This window comes from Lissotriton helveticus, chromosome 3_1, assembly GCF_964261635.1.
Source record: "Lissotriton helveticus chromosome 3_1, aLisHel1.1, whole genome shotgun sequence".
Taxonomy (NCBI): Eukaryota; Metazoa; Chordata; class Amphibia; order Caudata; family Salamandridae; genus Lissotriton; species Lissotriton helveticus.
The window spans coordinates 64,045,962-64,066,228 of record NC_136061.1 but is presented as its reverse complement, the minus strand read 5'-3'; the positions used below and the strand labels follow the sequence as shown (position 1 = coordinate 64,066,228).

The following is a 20,267-nucleotide window of genomic DNA, read 5'->3' as shown; positions in this document are numbered from 1 at the left end:
AGGATCTTCGAGATTCTGCTAATGGTATAAGTCTGTGTGTGGTGACACTTGTGGTGAAGCAGAGTATAAGAAGGTATAGGACTATTTTTCGTTATTTAGAACTTTGAGTTCCTGCGATATGGGCTCTCAAAAGTAAGCTTCCTCTTTTAGGTGGTTTTGAGTTAGGTCTTGCTAAGAAGGATTCAGAAATATCTGTCCAGTCTGATAATTATGTAAATTTTACTCTACCTGACATCAAGCTGTTCATGCAGCTCTGGAGAAACATCAGTCAACTCTATATTGATGAGTGCGGCTGTCTGCTTCAACACCAACTTTAGTGTCCCTGGATCTAGAGGGTGTTTCCAGGCTTCAAGGAGCAGCTCCCTTTGTGTAAATTCCAGCGGGAAGCCTTGCAAATTTGAACAATGTTGTTTGTTTTTCTTCTTTTTTAGATTTAGTATGGTCCTGATGAGAACCCGACGCACTGTTGGTTCGAAACGCGTTTCCTTGTATATAGTCTCATCTTTCTGTTTTTTGTATTAATTTTTGTCACACATTTAGAAAGGAATGTTTTGTAAATGATTGTGGTAGGAAGTTGTCAAATAAAACTAATGATGCAATAAATAAAAAATGCGGACCCATATGTTTTGTTCATAGGTCTTGGTATAAATAGGTTTTGCAGAAGTACTCAGCACTGGCATTTGTTACGTTTGGTTGTTATATGGTCTCAGCCTTACTGAGTAGAGTCAAGGCCCTATGGTGTTGCTTCAAAAGTCATTAGACAGCATGTTGATTTATAGACCTCCTGGACCAGCTGGGATGTTTCTAAACTCCCTCCACAAAGCATTCTCTCAGGCAATTGTGCGATTTTCCCACTGTCATTTTGGAGCATTTCAATATTCATTAGGACTGCTCGTCTGATAAAGATACATGTACTATGACTGACATTATGTCCCTACACGAATTTATCAATGGGTTGGCAACACCACTCCTTCTGGCGGCCATACAATGATTGGTTTACTCCAATTTCAGTTTAATTATGCCAGAGCCTACTCCTCTGACTTAGACTTATCAGTATGGGATCCAATTTAATTTGCACATCTTGCTGCAGGGCAGTCAAGGGATCCATGCTACTTCACGCTTGACGAGATCTCTAAGATCTCTCAAAATCGCTTGCTGCTTGGCTTGGAAAACATACCGTTTCTTTCGGGCTCGATTGACTCAGACTCACTCCAGGTGGAAAATTGGCTGTGCACTACAGTGGAAAATTTGGCATCTGCCACAGCACATGTGCCTAGCAAAAGCAGGGTCTTGGGGCCCCTGGTTTTGTGATAAGCTTAGGCAGGAAAAAAAACTATGTAAGAGGGTGGAAAGGGAATGGTGAAAGAATTACTGTGCGGTGTCTAAAGCATTGTGCAGAAGGACTGTCAAAAGCTATGTGACACTATTAAAACATTCGAAGAGAGAGTACTATGAAGGTAGGATCAAAATAGAATTTAACAAATTGAGAGCAATATTTCAGATTGTAAAAGACTTCTCAAACCCGGTTGCATGCCATAGTAGGCTACCTAGGCCAAATGGTGTGAAGATTTGGCTTCCTTATTTAGTTATGAAAAAAAGATATCCAGAATAGTCTAACAGCTGTGCCACTGGAGGTAGAGGCTCTTCGATCTACTCAATCCGTTAATGTGGTTTGATCTATTTGATAACAGTTTAATGAGATGTCTCTTGAAGAATCCAGAAGGGCTATTCTTAATCTTGAGTCTGGCTCACCTGACAATTCTTGCCCTCTTTTCCTCTTGGCTTTGGGAGTGGATGTTATTAATCCTACTAAGAATGCCTCTTACTTAAGTCCCTGAACACAGATCAGCGCCCTCCTGAAGAAACCTACAGCGGACCCCACCGATCTCAAAAACTTCCGCCCCATCTCGCTCCTCCCTTTTCCTGCTAAAGTCATCGAGAAGATCGTCAACAGACAGCTGACCGCCTTTCTCGAGACGAACGGATCCCTCGACCCCTCGCAGTCCGCCTTCAGAGCCAACCACAGCACCGAGAACACCCTCATCGCAACCACCGACGACATCAGGACCCTGCTCGACAAGGGGGAAACAGTGGCCCTCATCCTCCTGGACCTCTCCGCTGCATTCGACACGGTCTGCCACCGCACCCTAGTCCAGCGCCTCAGCAACATCGGTATCCAAGAGAAGGCACTGGAGTGGATCATCTCGTTCCTCGCCGGAAGAACACAAAGAGTCCGCCTCCCCCCGTTTCGCTCCGAGGCCACCGAAGTCATCTGCGGCGTCCCGCAAGGATCTTCACTCAGCCCCACCCTCTTCAACATCTACATGAAACCTCTCGCAGCCATCGCACGCCAGCACAACCTCAACATCATCTCTTACGCCGACGACACCCAGCTGATTCTCTCCCTCACCAGAGACCCCGACACCGCCAGAACCTGCCTACACGAAGGGATGAAAGACGTCGCCGAGTGGATGAAGGACAGCCGCCTAAAACTGAACTCTGACAAGACGGAAGTCCTCATCCTGGGATCTTCGCCCTCCGCCTGGGACGACTCCTGGTGGCCTCCAGCCCTGGGCACCGCACCCAAGCCAACCGACCACGCACGCAACCTGGGCTTCATCCTGGACCCCTCCCTCTCGATGACCAGACAAGTCAACGCCGTCTCCTCATCGTGCTTCAACACCCTGCGTATGCTTCGCAAGATCTTCCGCTGGATCCTGACCGAGACCAGGAAGACTGTCACCCAGGCACTCGTCACCAGCCGACTGGACTACGGAAACGCCCTCTACGCCGGAACCACAGCCAAGCTACAGAAAAGACTCCAGCGCATCCAGAACGCCTCCGCCCGACTCATCCTGGATATCCCCCGACGCAGCCACATCTCCAGCCACCTGAGGAACCTGCACTGGCTCCCCGTCGACAAGAGGATCACGTTCCGGCTCCTCACCCACGCACACAAGTCTCTCCACGACCTGGGCCCCAAGTACCAAAACGACCGCCTGACCTTCTACACGCGCACCCGCCAGCTACGGTCCACCAGCCTCACCCTCGCAGCCATACCACGCATCCGAAGAGCCACCGCCGGAGGAAGATCCTTCTCTTACCTGGCTGCCAAGACTTGGAACTCCCTCCCCATCCACCTTCGGCTGACCCAGGACCATCTCGCCTTCAGGAAACAACTCAAGACCTGGCTGTTCGAGCAGTAGCATACCCCTCCCCCCAAGCGCCTGGAGACCCTCCCGGGTGAGTAGTGCGCTATACAAATGGCATGATTGATTGATTGATTGAGCTACGTCAATCCGAAAGCAGGTAAAAATCTAACCACTTTCAATAAAGCTAAGTCCAGATCCGGACATTCCGGGCAACTATAGGCCTATTTCTTTTTTACCTGCGCCATCCAAGTTGCTGGAAATGTTTGTGAATGGATAACTAAGCATATTGAGGTCAATAAATGTTTACACCCTTGTCAGTCTGGCTTCAGACCAAGGTTCAGTACGGAGACAGCACTCATTAGGGTCTCTGAACTGATCAAAGGCTCCATAGATGCTGGTGGCATGGCAGTCCTGATACTGCTAGACCTGTCTGCAGCATTCAATATGGTTCAGCATGCCAGGCTACTCGACCGACTTCAGGAGATTGGCATCACAGACAAGCCTTGGACGTGGTTTAAATACTTCCTAGAGGATACGAAGCAAGACAGCCAAAACGTCTCGGTTGGGGTTGCTCAGGGGTCAGCTTAAAGCCCCATGCTATTTAATATTTATACAACTCCCCTCGCTGAATTGGTGGAGTCGTTTGGGACCAAAATTATCTATGCCGATGACACCCAGACGGTCACATTTGACAAAGGGGTGCCAGTTGAACAAGGTGATATAAAACCATGACTAAGCTGTTTTTAGTTGGATGAGTTTCTTCCAACTAAAGTGTAATACCGAGAAGACAAAAGTGCTCTGTGTTGGGCATAATTCTGACCTCAAGTTGGAAGTGAACCGGCCAGAGGGGGCACCTCAACCCAATAGGCATGTGGAAACAGTCAATAACCTGGGTGTGAAATTTGATAAATTGTCCTTCCAAACCAAATTAATTCTGTGGTTGGCAAATGTTTTGGCATTCCACACATGCTTAAGAAATTCCTACACTTTGTTCGTCCCAATACGGATCCCGGTGGTCTTTGCTTTGGTCATATCCACGCTGGACTATGCCAATGCCCTATATGGTGGTCTCCCGTAAAATCTGCTGAGCAAACTTCAAACTGTACAGAATTCTGCTGCTAGGCTCGTTCTCAGTTTACCTAGAAGGGAGCACATTTCTCCCTGTGTGCAAAGTTTGCTCTGGCTTACTGTGCACAAGCGACTTTTTCTAAAGACCTCTCTCCTTGTGCACAGATCGCTTTACCCCTCGGGACCAGACTGTCTTCTAGGATTTCCTTCTACAGCCCTTTGAGAAAGCTGTGCTCCTCCAACATTCTCTTGGCCAATGTTCTGAAAGTCAGCCCTGCAAGAGATGGCTGGCGGTCGGTCTCTGTTTTGGGACCAGTGGGCTGGCACAACCTTCCTTTAGAACTCAGGTGTCCAGAGGATGAAAGACTGTCCAGGAAAATGCTTTAAGCCTGCCTTTTGTCCAGTAGTCTGCTGTTTCGCTCTCGTCCTTGCCCTTACTATTCAGTTATCGCCAGGACACTTGATTAGCTGCGTGCTTTATAAATCCCACTTATTACAGATTTATGACCCAGGCTGTGGCACAAAGGTGAAGAACTAAAGCACTTAGGTATTCACCTCTGAGAACAAAATGTTTCTGAATACTTTTAAATGGGTGAAATTTAAAATATAAACTTGCCTAATGATTAAGTTGACTATTTTTATTTTCTCCCAATTAAAAAGTGTTGCATTTACAAACAGTAGGCCTCTTGCTTCTAATGGCCAGTAGACTGCCATATGTAAACTTTTATTTTGCATTGGAGAAATTTAAAGTGCAGAAGCAGGTTACATATTTTCACCATGTTTCTGCACTTTAAATTTCTCCCACTTAACAAAATGGTTCTGTGAGGGTTATACATGTGACTGTACCACATATGGCGAAAGGTATGTTCTGTGTCACAAGTACATATGACAAATGCTCTCAGTCGCCCATACAGATATATCCCATTCATACGTACACATGTTCATACATCCGCAAAGACCACACTCTCACTGATGCACATGGCAGCAGTGTCATAGTGCCTCTTGTCAAAGTTTTGATTTTCAAACCATAGTCATAACACACAATGATTTTCACTGATCAGACGTAATTCTCACTACAGAACAGGTGGGAGACTCCTGCATGAAGAGTCCTCATCCAGGTGTATTGGAGTATCAGAGGAGGAATCATGAGTCACCTCAAAACCAATATTTTTTTTTACTTGCAGCATTGGCACTCAACATTAGACTGCAGGACCGTGCTAAGTGTGATCAACCACTACAAAAGCTACATACTATTACAAACACTAAACTGATAAATCATTTTGCTTCCATGTGACCGGCCAATTGGTTTTTTGTTATGTGTCTATGTTAATTACCTGTGCATGTAAAAAAATATGTAACCCGTTCGATCTCTTTCACTCTGAACCTCCACCTCCTGGATCTTGGACACCATCAAATCATCATATGTGAACCAGTCAAGCTTTCGGAGGTCGAATACATCACTGATATAATGACCTACCAAAAAAAAGAAAGAAAAAAAGGTAAATATATATATAGCACTTGCTATAAATGATCACAACATATTAAAAACAAATTTCATATATTAACAAATTGCTTAAAGTAGCCCTTAAAGTATGTAAGATATGAACAAATTACCTTCAGCAAATATCTTTCCGGTGTATACTCTATCAACCTACGGATTCCTCACATTTTGAAAACTTGCAGGCGCCCAAATGGTTACTGAAAAGTTGTAATCTCTACGGTGCCGGGAAGTGCAGTTTGTCTGCTCTGTACAGCTGTGTCTCAGCACTTGGTACTGCAGCAGTGTTGGAAAGTGGATTATTGGTAGGGGCAAATGTGGGTCTGCCACTGGCAATAAGGCCACTAACAGTATAGGGCTCAGAATAGGTCTTAGAAATGTTTCTATGCTTAACCCTTGGTACTGTGGCTGCGAGCAGGCAGGCTTAACTTCAAAGACAGGTATATAAAGCATCTAAAAACACCACTTCAGTAAATAATTAAGACAACACAAAATAAAAATCCAACACCAATTTATAAAAATAGGAAATATTTGTATCTTTTAAATGACACCAACACGAAAAAATCCACTGAAAGGAACCATAGATTAGAATTTCTAAATATTAGTCACTTTCTAGTGATTAGAAACAAACAGTGCCCCTTTTAGTCATTTTGTTTGCTCCGACAGTGATACATTCACCTTTAGCAATTGTTCTGGAGGATCGCTCACCACTCTTGTGCTGCCTCCTCCACCAGGCTGAGTCCAGTGAGAACTCCTTCATGAAGTTCTTCTTGCGGGTCGCAAAGTATCCAAAACACAATCCAAGGTTCTGGAATCTCCAAGAGGGTCCTTGAAAGCGTGAGACTTCAATTCCTGCAATCCACTTGAAAAAATACACTTACAAATCCACTGGTAGTACTTCAGGCTGGGGAGTCCACTCTTTAGTCCTTTTGAAGCAGGTTTGATCCACAGGGCTGTAGTTTCAAATGGCGCAAAAAGAGTTCAGGCCTTTGGAAATGCACAAACTTCAGAGCAGACCCTTCTGATTCTTAAGTTTCAATCAGCAGATCTGAGGGGCTCTGCCCTTCTCAAAAACGGATTCAGTGTTCTCTGGGGTCAAGCAGGAGGGCACTCCTGTCCAATGAGATGCAGGGTTCCACCCAAAGGTCTGACCACTTCCTATAGAGTGGCAAAATGCTAACCCAGAAACCACTATTTTTCCAAAATTCAATGTCAGAATTTTCAGCAGGCATAGAAGACCTGGTTAAACACACCCCTATGATGGCTATTCTACACAGTCCCTCACCCTTGCATCTGCTCATTCCTTCCTTAATCCTAGCATCTGGCTCGAGGTGATCAGGGGTCCTTCTCCTTCGCTTGAAGTCCATGGTTTACGACTTCCCCCCCCCCCCCCCCCCCCCCCAGCTGTGGCATTCCTATGCCCAGCAATATCTCCTCTGCGAGAGGCTTCCTAAGCCCAGGGGTCATTCATCACCTCTTCAAAGCAGCCAGGCTCACCCACTTATCTCTGACCAATTGGGGCAGAGCAGTACAGGGTTGAATTTTGGCTTCCAGACAAAAAAGACTTATAACTTCTTGTCTGTACATTTTACAATAAATTCATAAATACCATATTGTTGGATTTATCATTCCCAATCTTCGGAGTCCTTTAATCCTAGTTTTATGGCTTTTCTTTCTCCAGTTATTAACCAATAACCTTTTCCAATGTTAACCTATGGCATGTGATTTGCAATGGGAAAAGTGACTTGGGCCATTTTTCCAGTAGCAGGGCTTATAAAAACATTTTATAAGTACACTACATATATCTACAGGACCCCCTACCCCAGGAACACCTAGGTGAGACTTTAGGGGTTCTGAATATGTACAAATATTGCAGATCCTCCCGCCACAGTGCTCCTACCACCAAAGTGGGTTTGGGGCAGCACTTTATCACAATGTGGGGAGTGAAATGTACAATTTCACTTTACCCAGGGCATATAAAACTCATTGTATAGGGGTCTACCTTCTAGATACCTGACCCCCCCTACCCTGGGACACCTAGAGGAGGACCCTGGGTGTACCCAATATGCCCAAACATTGTAGCTTAACCATTTTTAAGTGCCAAGGGTCAGTCAGTGGTGAGGCAGAGCCAAGGGTCAGTCCGTTACCAGCAGTACCAGTCCGCAAAATGTTAGGAGGTGCCCATGACACAGGATGACTTTGCAACAAGCAGAGATGACTACAGAGCCATACACATACTACCCAAGCCCCTGAAATCAGTTCCTCAACCATTTTTGCATATCATAAGAAGCAGAGACTAGCGTAACTTTGACCAACAGTTATGCTGTGCTCTAAATGTAACTTGAAACCTTTTTAACATAGTTCCTAGGTCTACTCCTAAGAATGGTGAGGCAGGTGGGATCAGGGAGGAATCAGAAGGTACCTAGGGTATTCATTCACTAGAAAGATAAGGAGGGTGGACGGGGGGGGGGCAAACAAAATCAGTGGGATGCAGAAGGCTATCATGACCATTTTTCCACTGTTCTTTACAGTCAGACTGACCATTGCTGTAGCAATTAGTCTATTCTGTGATCACTTTCATCCTCTTAACGCTCTCCACTCTGTGCTTATTTTTTCACCCAGAAATATCTTTTCTGTTTCCAGTTTCAGAGAGGATTTTTCTAGGTTGATCATGAGCCCTAGTCTCTGAATGGTGTCCATGACCGTCCTAATGTTGCTCTTACATTGTGAGAATGAGCTTGCCTTGACTAGCCAGTTGTCTAGGTAATGTCAAACATGTATTCCTTTCCTTCTTAGGTAAGCCCCCACTGCAGCTAGGCATTTAGGCAAACACTGGGTGCAATGTGACCCTCGAAGGACAGTACTCTAAACTGGTAGTGGTTTCAGTTGACAACAAACCACAGGTATCTTGCATTTGCAGTTCATGGTGAAGTGTAATGGTTCATTAGGTCTATAGTTGCCATATGGTCCTTTTCCCACAGCAGCAGGCTGACCTCCATTTTGAGTGGGTGTTCTATGATCTATATTATTTTTTTAAGTAGCAGAGGTCTAGAAATAGTCTTAAAGAATTGCCCTGTATCGGATCAGATTGATTTTGCTGCAAGCACTCATCATGGCTTGGTTTTTCTAAGAAATCCTGCACTTCTTGTTGCAGGCATCACCATTCTTCCTTAGAGTGTGATCTTTCTGTGGTCTGACCTCCAGTGGTGCATTTATAAGTTCAATGCCATATGTTGGAGGAGTGGAGGATCCATTTGTTAGAAGTGACCCTCCTCCACTCCTGTAGGAAGGCCCCCATTCTGTCCCCCACTGGTGTTATGTGGTGGGGAGGCTGGTATGTGGAGTCACTTGGTTGAGAAGCCAGCTCCTCCAGAGAGATAGACCATCCCCTCTTACTCTACCCTGAATGCATTGGCTTGTTTGAAGCAGCCACTGCTTTGTCAACTGCTACTGCTGTAGCTGCCATGCCTGTTGGTAGGGTGCCTGTGGCAGTGCGCTCTGGACACCTCCCCTTCCAATGAATCTGCTCATGGGGGTGCCTATCTATTGGTGGCTTCGGAACTGCAGCGCCGCCTTTGCCTTAGCTGCGTCGTCATTGTTGTAGCGTGTTATCCACAGCTGAGTCGAGCAGCAGTTCTCCAGTAAAGGGAGTATTAAGTAAGCTTGCAGTTCACACTTGGACCCGGACTTGAGTCTCTCTCTCCTCAATGTTGTAGCTGTGATCATCTGTGTGCTGGCTGTGTCTCCAGCGTCAAGCAGGTATGTTTTGGCCAGTCTTCCCCTCTTCTACGAGCTCAGCTGTCAGTCTTTGGAACTGTCTTTGGAACTGCTCTGGGAAGAGATTCATTAGCTCTCAGACTTCTTCCCAATGTTTGTGGGCGTACCAATTTAGAAGAGCATTTGAGTTAGTTATCCTTCACCATGTCGCCGCTCCTTTCTCCATTCTTCGCCCCTACCATTTCCACTCTTACTTTTTCTACAGGGGTGGGCTGTTGGATATAGGGACATTGACCCTCTTTCTTGCCATGGATATAATCATTGAGCCTGCCATTCCATTTCCCCAGATGTACAGCTGGTTCTCGGATGAGTGTTAATATACTCCCTCTTTGACCTTTGACTTTACGGGCTTGCAGGCTCCCTGAACACCTCCATTCCCTGATCTAGGATGCTGTGTAGCATCTGGAGAGATTGGCTCTTGCTCTGTGAGGGTAGGATGGTTTCTAGAAGAATGCATGTCCAGGTAATCTCCTGCAGGACAAAGTACCCAAAAAGGCCGGCCCTGCAAACTTGACTGTCCAGGCAGTAGTGCTTGGTAAAAGTGTGCAGGGCTGCCCACGTAGCTGCCTGATAAATGCCTTGGACTGGAACCCCACATTGCAAAGCTGTGGTAGCAGCTTTCAATCTGGTAGAATGAGCTCTTAAACCTTCAGGAGACTACATCAAGATTTGCTATGCTCTGACAAAAAAGCAGGATGAACCATCTTGAGAGTCCTCTTCTGCACTGCGTAAACTTTCTAAGCTCCCACATATCCCACAAAGAGTTGGTTGTCCACCCGGAACACTATAGTACGGTCAAGACAGAATGCCGCTCTTTTGGGTTCCAGGCGCTAGAGTCACTCTTCTTTAGAGGAATGCGGATGAGCGCAAAGTGAGCAAGGTTACAGATGGCTCAAGGATACAGATGGCTGACAAAATAATATTACAGACTTCGGGAGGAAGGTGAACTGCTGCCAGTCAATCTCCACGCAAGAAGGCATAGAGTGGACTGGTTCGGATGGACGTCCCAGCCTACTGTGACAGAAGATCCTCCAGTAGGGCCAGCCTGATTGTAGGTCTAATGGCTCAGTTGAGTGTGAGGGTGTCCAAGTGGGGTGGTTTGTAAAGTGTGCGACTAAGTGACCTGGGAAAGCAGAGGAGGTTAGGTGTATCGATCGGGATGCACTTCTTAACCCCTGCAGCTGTGCGCATCCTCTGCCATGACCAATGAGCATAGCAGACCGTCTGACTAGGCTGGACAAACACTAACCATAAAAAAGGTAGGTACCACCAGTTTGGAGAGGGGGACTGCTCAATGATTTAAATGTGGAGTAGGCTGATAACCCCTTTCTGGCCCTGAAGATGCACCATGAATCGTTTAGAGACCAGGATGCACGAAATAGGCTGACCTGGATTTTATATCACTAAAGATACACAGAGACACCTGAGCACATTATAACCCCTAAAAGTAGTACAAACCTTCCTTGTATTTTTTTTTTAACTTGGTTGGGGAGTCTATATTAAAAGGTTAATCTCACATCTCCTTCAAAGTCAGCTCACTTCATCGCACACATTACAAACCACCCCACTTGGGACACTCACATGGCAATAAAACCAAAAGATCTCCGCTAACATGAACCTTCGGGGGACCACGCCAGACCGAGGAGCACCCACCCGATGAAACATGTTATCCCTAGGGATGTGTGTGGGCAACAAGAAACAGTCTTGTGACTGTCCTTAATGCTCTGTCCAGAACTCAATCCATTTCTCGCATCTTTATTCCTCAGGAACAGTGACTCCTTTTTCCGATTTGACCAATGCTTTGAAGTGCGGGTACCGGACCTTTATCAGCTCCCAGGTCTTCACCACCCTCCCCTCCCCCTTTTTCTTTGATAAATACAGACAGGACTTGAGCCAATGTGAGCATCTTAAAGCACATTCCTTACTTTAGAATGGCGCCAGACTGGACACGGAAAGTTTTTGTCAGCAGTACCCCTGCGCATCGGTATGCGTCGTAGTACAGCTCCGCATACGTCGCAGTCACCGAGATGACGTCCCTGGAAACTACTTAGACACGCCCATGTGTGCTGACGTCAGTTCTGTACACGGCTTTCCGCGCCAGGAACGCAGAGCCATGTAAGATATGGACCACTGGTGCATTGAAACTAGGGCCATGAAAAGGATGACCTTATCCCTAGAAATTAGTTTACAGAACGGGGAGGATGGGTGGGGCGGTAAGGAATCTATCACTTATTAATGTCTCTTACAGATATATTGTTACACAAGTAAGTAACTTGTGCATCTGAAAGAGACAAGTTAGTGATAGATTCCTTACCATCAGAATTGATACTCCAGCAATACCAACCCCAGAAGTGGGTCTACAAACAGATCACACCAGAAAGTCACGGAGAACAGAACGGCCAAAGTAGCCATCTTTCCGGACTTCAGTCAATCAATCAGTGACATTTGTAGAGCGCACTACTCACCCGGAGGGTCTCAAGGCGCTTGGGAGGGGGGGGTGCTGCTACTGCTCGAACAGCCAGGTCTTGAGCTTCTTCCTGAAGGAGAGGTGGTCTTGGGTCAGGCGCAGGTCGTCGGGAGGGAGTTCCAGGTCTTGGCGGCCAGGTAGGAGAAGGACCTTCCTCCTGTTGTCGTTCTTCGGATGCGGGGGACGGCGGCGAGGGCGTGACTGGCTGATCGGACTTGACTGTCAAGGCAATAACGCTTGGTAAAAGTGTGCAGCGAGGCCCACGTAGCTACCTGACAAACATCTTGCAGGGGGACACCACATCCCAATGCAGTAGTAGCTGCTGTAGCCCTGGTAGAATGGGCACGCAACCCCACCAGAGGTTCCTTTTTAGCCAGAGAATGACAGGCTTTAATACACAAGACGACCCAGTGGGAGATAGTCCTCTTGTGCACAGCCCGGACTTTCTTGGCGCCCACGTAGCCAACAAAGAGATGGTCATACATCCAGAACTATTGTGTGGTTCAGATAGAAAGAGCGCACGTTTTGGGTCCAGACAGTGGAGCCTCTCTTCCTCTTTGGAAGGGTGCAGAGGCGGAAAGAAAGTGGGCAAGGTGATAGTCTGACCAAAGAGAAAAGCAGTGACCACTTTTGGCAAGAAAGAAGAACAAGTGCGAAGCACAACTTTGTCTGGATGGGCTTCAAAAGAGGGCTGATCAAGGAGCCTGAGAAAGGCCGAAATTGCAGAAAGGTAGCCCTTGATAGTGCCCAGAGCAGAGCCCTGCCGGGCCAAAGAAAGGAATAAAAGGACCTCTGAAAGAGGGACAGAAAGGAGTCCACAGCCTTTGCTGTGCACCATGCCACAAATTTGTTCCACCTGTAGGCGTATACTGATTTAGTGGAGGGACGTGAGACTGCCAAAATGACATCACAGACTTCAGGAGGTAAGTCAAACGGAATGAACTGTCGCCGCTCAATCTCCATGCATGTAGGTGGACGCTGGACAGGTTTGGGTGGAGGACTGTCCCATGCTGCTGCAACAGAAGATCTTCCTGAAGAGGTGGTTGGATCGGGGGATCCACTCTCATACTGAGTAGCTCGGGATACCAAACTCTTTGAGCCCAGTCCGGTGCCACAAGAACGACTTGGGCCTGATCTTCAGCACTCTGGGTAAAAGTGGTATAGGCGGATAGGCGTACAATAGACCACAGCTCCAATCGCAAAGAAAAGTGTCGCTGAGCGAGTGCCGCCTTGGAAATTCCAACACGCATAACAGCTGACATCGCGCATTCTCTTCAGTGGCTAACAGATCTAACCAAGGCTCTCCCCACTGTCGAGAGAGACCTTATACCACCTCAGAGTGAAGACGCCATTCGTGATCCATCATGCACCGGCGGCTGAGCTCATCTGCCCTGGCGTTCAAAGAACCTGCCAGGTGTTGAACCATGAAAGAAATGCCTTTAGGTTCCAGCCAAGTCCAGAGGCGCAGAGCCTCCTGACACAGGGTCCACAACCCCACCCAGTTTGTTGCAATACCACATGGTGGTGGTTTTGTCTGAACACCTGCACCACCTTCCCCTTGACAGAGGGAAGGAATGCCTTCAGTGCAAGAAGGATTGCCCAAAGTTCCGGAAGGTTGATATGAAGCCGGGACTCCGCCGGAGACCAGAGGCCTCTGATCTCCGCCTCTCCCATGTGGCCACCCCATCCCAGGAGGGACGCATCAGTCACTACTGTGTGCTCCGGTTGGGGAAGGGACAGAGATCTGCTGCTGACCCAATGATGATTCGTGAGCCACCACTGCAATTGTTGTGCAGTGCCCTCCGAGATCTGGATAACAGACAGATTCCCCATATGCTGCGCCCACTGGAACTTCAGGTCCCACGGCAGAGCCCTCATATGCCATCTGGCATGGTTGGTGAGCTGGATGCAGGAGGCCCTGAGGCCCAGCAGCCTCAAGGTCGTCCGGTGCGAAACCCAGGACAAGGGAAAGATCTGTATCATAGCCCGAATGTCCCGAACTCGCTGTTCGGGAGGATAGACCCGAAACTGCGCAGTGTCCCTAACTGCTCCGATAAAGAGGAGCTTCTGAGAGGGAATCCGGTGCGACTTCGGCACGTTGATGGAGAACCCCAGCAAATGCAGAAGGTCGGCCGTAGTCTGGAGGTGAGAGTGGACTGTTTGGGGCGAGTCTGCCTTCAACCACCAATCGTCAAGATAGGGGGAAGACTGAAACCCCTGATCTGTGCGGATGAGCTGCGACCACCGCCATCACTTTCGTGAACACCCGAGGGGCACTTGTAAGGCCAAAGGAGAGCACGGTGAACTGAAAATTTTCCTGCCCTACCATGAATCGCAGGTAACATCGGTGGGCCGGCAGGACGGGGATATGAAAATAGGTGTCCTGCAGGTCCGTCGCTACCAACCAGTCTTGCGAGTCGAGGGCAGACCAGACCTGACCAAGTGTGAGCATCTTGAACTTCTCCTACCAGAGGAAACCATTGACATTCCGAAGGTCCAAGATAGGATGCAGGCCTTTGTCCTCCTTTGGAACCAGGAAGTAGTAGGAGTAACAACCACAACCTACTTCTGGCATCTGAACGCGCTCAATGACACCTTTGGCCAAGAGGGCCATAACTTCCTGCCGGAGAAGTGTCAAGTGATCCCCTGACATGCGCTGGTACTGTGGTGGCATGGTGGGAGGGGTAGGCTCGAAGGAGAGGGAGTAGTCCCTCCAGACCAGTTGCAGTACCCACCTGTCCGATGTGATGGTGCACCAGTGGTAGAGGTGATGGCGAATCCTGCCACCCTCTGGCGTCTGGTGGGCCTGAAACACCAGACTAGGAAGGTTTGGAGGCAGTGGCTGCAGGGGGTGGTGGACTGAACCGCACGCTGGCCCTGTGACCTCCCTCTGCGGGTCCCACATCCACGGCTGCGCTGAGACTTGCTGCGCAGACCTGTGGCTTTGAAGCGAAAGTGCTTAGGCGTCCCTTCCTTGGCCACGAAAGGAGCAAAAGCAGAAGTGGAAGGAGTGCGTGTGACCGAAAGGCCCAAGGACCTGGCCATAGCCCGCAAACCCTTAAAAAGTTCCAACGCACTGTCTGCTTTATCGCCGAACAGGGCATGTCCATCAACGTGTTCTGGACATCCCCAGAAAAGCCAGTCGTCCTCAGCCAGGCGTGACTGTAGCACCACTGTCGTTGAAATCGCCAGAGTCAGCAGTGTCAAGACCACAATGGATGGTTAACATGGCCCTCTCCCCTCAGCAATAGCTTGGGAAAGAATTGTCCGAGCCTCCACCGGACACTGAGGCAGCACTTGCGCAACCGTATCCCACACAGAATGGGTCTAATGGCCCAAGAGACATGCAGTGTTCACAGGCCACAGTCCTGAACTGCCGGAAGAGAAAATCTTCCCAAATTGTTTCAGTTTCTAGGATTCCCTGTCCGGAGGTGCAGAAGGGAATGTGCTTGGGGATGCAGAGGCTTGGACAATCAAGCTCTCAGCAGTGGGGTGTTGGGAGAGGAAAACTAGGGCGCCCGGGGTCGGGCTATGTCTTCGGGTCACGTTCTTGTCCACAGGAGCCCCAGTGTTGGGCCTGGACCAGGTGTCCAAAAGAACGTCAGAGTGCGTCGTTCAAGGGCAGCAGCGGTTCCGTAGTAGCAGAAGCTGGTCGAAGCACCTCTGTCAGGATATTAGTCCTGACGGCCACAGTAGGGAGTTCGAGGTGGAGAGCCTCGGCTGCCCTACGCAACATCATAGAGTATGATCCACCCTCCTCCGTAGCCACAGTAGAAGGAGATGGTGCGCCGGGTTCCAGAGCATAATCCTGGTCACCTGCATCCCTCAGATCCTCATCCAAGTCCTGGTCGAATATATGACGTTACCACGATATCAAATACAACGCATGGCTTTACCACGCGTATTTTACATCGCTAGAGTCTTTACCACGCAGAAAAATAGAACGCAGCATTTTACCACGCATAAATACGTGTATTCATCCTGCGTCGATTATGCAAAAAAAAACACTTAAATAAACAATGAAACTGATAGGCCAAAAAAATACGTCTTCACTAGTGACATTGTTTGTCTTTTTTCTCTTTCACTGACCCTCAAGCAAGATGGCTGAATATTTCGTCAAAGAACATAATTTGTTAATTAGTAATACACGTTTTATTTACACAATCATTTATCTATTTTAATTATTTTTTAATGTAGATTTATTAATGATTTTTGTTGTTTGTTTGGGGGGGAGACCCCCCCCCAGCCCCCCTTTTTTTTTTTTAAATTTAAATTTTTATATTTTTTCCTTTTACACCCATCCCTTTACTACTTATCACGTATTTAATTTATGCTTGAAAAAACCTATCAAAATAAAAAAAGGACTTTTCTTTTTAGTACACGCAGAACGTAGGATTGTTGACCGGAACGTTTCTTTCGTGGTAAAGACGATCGTTGAAGGCATACGCGTGGGAAAGACGTTTACGTGGTAAGTGCCTCGTTGTAAACGTTACGCGTAGTAATGCCTTCGTTGTAAATGATGTTTCCCGTCCTGGTCTAACTCACATTGGGCTGCGAGAGGTTCCTCAGACCTCTCCCAGTTCTCCATAGCCTGTGGAACAGGTTGACAAAGGGAAAAATTCCCAAACGGCATCGGAATCGGTCCACACCCTTCCGGCACCTGTCCCATGCCGGGGAGGGAGCAGGGGACAGCGTCGGCGATGCCGGTGGAGGTCGTATAGGGCCAACCGGCATGCACTGGGATCTAGGCCTGGATCCAAGGGGGTCCCTCGGCATCGACTCCGGCGACATCAAAGAACGAGGACAACCAGCTGGGGCCGAAGGCGCACCGGTGGGGCCGGACGATCCAAAGACACATGCCTTGGGTGACAGGAACTCCTGCAGCTGGGCCGGAGTTGCCGATGGACCTGGGAAGGGTGGGTAGGCCATCAGCAACTGCATACGCTGCCCTGGAGCTGCGCCACCCACTCCCCCTCCCCCTTAGCGCGTTGCGCAACCGGCTAGGGGGAAGACTTTTTATGCTATGCCTTACCTGACTCAGAGTGCCAAGACAGAGTGATGGTGATGGCTCCGCGCCCAGTCCCTCGACCTCCCTCTGGACTGGGACCGTGAACGGCGCATAACTGACTGCCGGGCCTCCAGCCACTTTCGGGACCGCTCACACAAAGTTTTCAAAGCCACGGCCCGGCAGTGGGGGCACGACCCGGAGTCGTGGTTGCGCCCCAGGCAGTAGAGAAACTCACGGTATGGGTCCGTCACCGACATTGTGCAGGGACAGGACGCGCAAGACTTAAAACCGGGCATCCCTATCCACCTGTAGATTGATATATTACTTGAAAACAGTGACAAAAGTCCCCAAAAACTCAGTAAAAAATTGACTGGGGGCACCGCTCTCTCTGGATCTGTGCTTGCTGGCACAGAAAAAGAAAGAACTGATAAGAGCGCGTGGGTGTGTCTAAGTAGCTCCAGCGACGTCATCTCGGCGACTAAGGCGCCAGCGACATCCGCGGAGTTGTACGACAAAGCCTACCGATGTGCAGGGGCACTGCTGATGAAAAAACTTTCCGGATCCAGTCTGAGGTATATTCTAAGGTAAGGAATCTATCACTGACGTGTCTTTCAGATCTTTTCTTTTTTGTGGAAGTAGTTGAGGGCATGTAGATCTAGGCCCTTGTCCTTTTTCAGGGCCAGAAAGTAGCGGGAATAGCAACCACAGCCTACTTCTGGCACCAGAACCCTCTGTGGCCTACTTGGCCAAGAGAGTTTGGACTTGCTTTTTAAGAAAAGTGAGGATCCTCCTTCAACTGGTCATAAGATGGAGGCATGGAGAGAGGGGTAGTCTCTAAGGGTAGGGAGTAGCCGCGTCGGACTATCTGGAGGACATACCTGTTCGATGTGACGTCAAGCCAGCAGTGGAGGTGATGGAGGATCCTGCCAACAATTGAGTTGGCCTCCTCTAGGACCCATAGCAGCACTTTCGCAACAGTTTTCCAGAGGGAGTGGAAGTAATGGCCCAATAAGCACGCAGTGTTCACAGATCGCAATGCAAGGCTGGTGGAAGAAAAACATTTCTTACCCCCCCTTTGTCCAGCCTTTTGGATTCCCTGTCCTGGGGTGTGGAAGGAAACACCACGGTGTTGTATAACTCCTATATATCCCTATATCGTGTTAAGTTAGCATAGGTACGTTTGAGATTTAAACGCCATTTTTCCTTTCTTGCAACTTCTGCACACGACCCTCATTTGTTGACTTAGCTTTCAACCTAGTAGTTTGCCGTGGTGAATGTGAGAATAATATGTTATTGCTCTGATATCTGCTTTGTTTAATAAAACATGTCTGCACGGAGAGTGCTGAAGTTTCAGGAGCAACACGATATGGAATTGTTATGAGGTCTGATCTCCACGCCTTCATAGTCATAACACAAGTGCAGCCTTTGCCAACTTGGGCTTGAGGCGGGATTGATATTGCTTTGCACGAGAATTGTTAAGACACTTGATGCGGTGCACATGCAGAGAGAGCTGGTGTATGCTGATGTGATTCCTTCATGCTAGGACACTAAGGTATGGGCCCGCCCTAAAACAACCCAAAGAGACCTTCTTAGATAATAATATAATATATGTGTTAGGGAGGGTGCGATATAAGTGTTGTTAACTCTTATTCATTACAGCATGTTAACATGCTGTCACCATTCGCTTTTTATGTCTTAGTAACTATGCTGATAATTTTGCTACTGATAATAAGTATACTTGTATTATCAAAGATACTGCGCCTGAGAAGACGGCATTAGTAAATAAACATTTCAAATGCACATGTGTCTTCTTTACTCCATGTTCTGGTTTGTAATGATAATATAACGAAAGAGTGTTCATGAGTCCCACGTACCCTGAGGTACTGTAAGTTCATGTTCTGGTTTGTCTAAACATTGGGTGTTTGATATGTCCAATGAGACACTGTAGCTAGCTCGGTAAGGGGTGAGTTGGTTGCTAAGGTAAGTTTTGGAACATCCTAATTTGCCGAGGTTCCACTCCTCTGTGCACAGTTCTGTGTGAGTACAGAAACCCTGCAACATGGCGCCCAACGGTTTCGGTGGTCTTACATCATGACACTCGAGTAGTTTATCGTTCATGCCTTAACCCCTTCACGTCCGTTTCCGGAAAACGGGGTGTTGGTGAAACCTACCTATTTTTTGAAATAGGTCTTTATTCAAGCTTGATTCTTACTTAAACGGTTTCTTTGAATTACTACCCAGTTGTGCTACAAAGTGTTCTTTGTGTTTTCTTGTTTCCAATTCTGTGATGGCGGCAGCGGTGGCTATTGCGCAGCATAGTCGCGTAGCGGTACGCAACCATCTTCAGACGTACCAGGTCCCAGTAGATGGGATGGCTGTGATTTTCGTGGTAAGTGCAGATCCGGCGTTTCCTTACGAGTTGTTTTACTCTTGGGTTACGTTTCCGGCTGTGGACGCTAATTCTGGTTTGTACCACTCCTACACCGCCTCGGATGTCCCGGCTGAATATACGCCATACAGAGCTTTGGAAATACCTATTGATCATTGGCAGCATCGAGTTTGGTTTGATGGCGCCCTCCCACACTCTTTGTCCCGTGCGAGGTTAGGTCCACTCTCGATTCCAGGTACTAATTGGCCTGCGCTGGGTGGCTTTACCCCGCACCCGAATCACGGGGCTTGTACCCTGATAGAAATTCGCAGGCTGCATGTAGTTTCCATTTCCGTGATTCGTGCTTTAGTGCAATACATCGGTCGACATCTTCCTGGTGGTCCCCAGGTGGGTGTGATCGCTCCCATGGAACGAGGCGGAATGCGTCTCAATCCTGTTATGGTAAATTCGGTTTTTGGTGCGCGTCCTGTTGACAACGATGACTTCCCATTCTGGCTAGCAGAGAAGTTTGATCAACTGGAGGCGGTTTTTCCGAATTCTACTCCTGCTGATAAACATAGAATGTTAACGATTACTCTACCGAAGGATATTACTCCTGAACTTGCTGACTGTGACAGCTGGGGAAAAACATTTGCGGCAGTTTATACAAGGTGCTTCGGCACCCCGTCTATGACTGCCCTGCCTGAAATCGTTAGACGTGTTCAGAATGATCACGGTCCAGAGGCAGCGGTTGAATTGGGTATGCGCCTGTGTGGTTCTTTTGAGATTGTAAGTGATCTCATTCTCTCCAATGTTAAAGGAGATGCAGTTAACTTTCAGGTGTCGAATGCTTTGGCTGCTCTGCCCGATGCCGACAAACCCCGCCAGTTAGCAAAGATTGTGGTGGCCGCTTATAAAACGATTGGCCG

General features: G+C 48.0%; 1 protein-coding gene across 3 annotated transcripts in view; it reads right to left on the bottom strand.

Annotated features, from left to right (window-relative positions):
- USP37 (ubiquitin specific peptidase 37) overlaps positions 1-20,267 on the bottom strand; it is a 396,132-nt gene that overhangs the window by 22,668 nt on the left and 353,197 nt on the right. For all 3 annotated transcript variants that reach the window (XM_078679235.1, XM_078679238.1, XM_078679236.1), the window contains one exon: positions 5,555-5,693. In XM_078679235.1, coding sequence (XP_078535361.1) covers positions 5,555-5,693 — 139 coding nt within the window. The remainder of the gene's footprint in view (positions 1-5,554; positions 5,694-20,267) is intronic.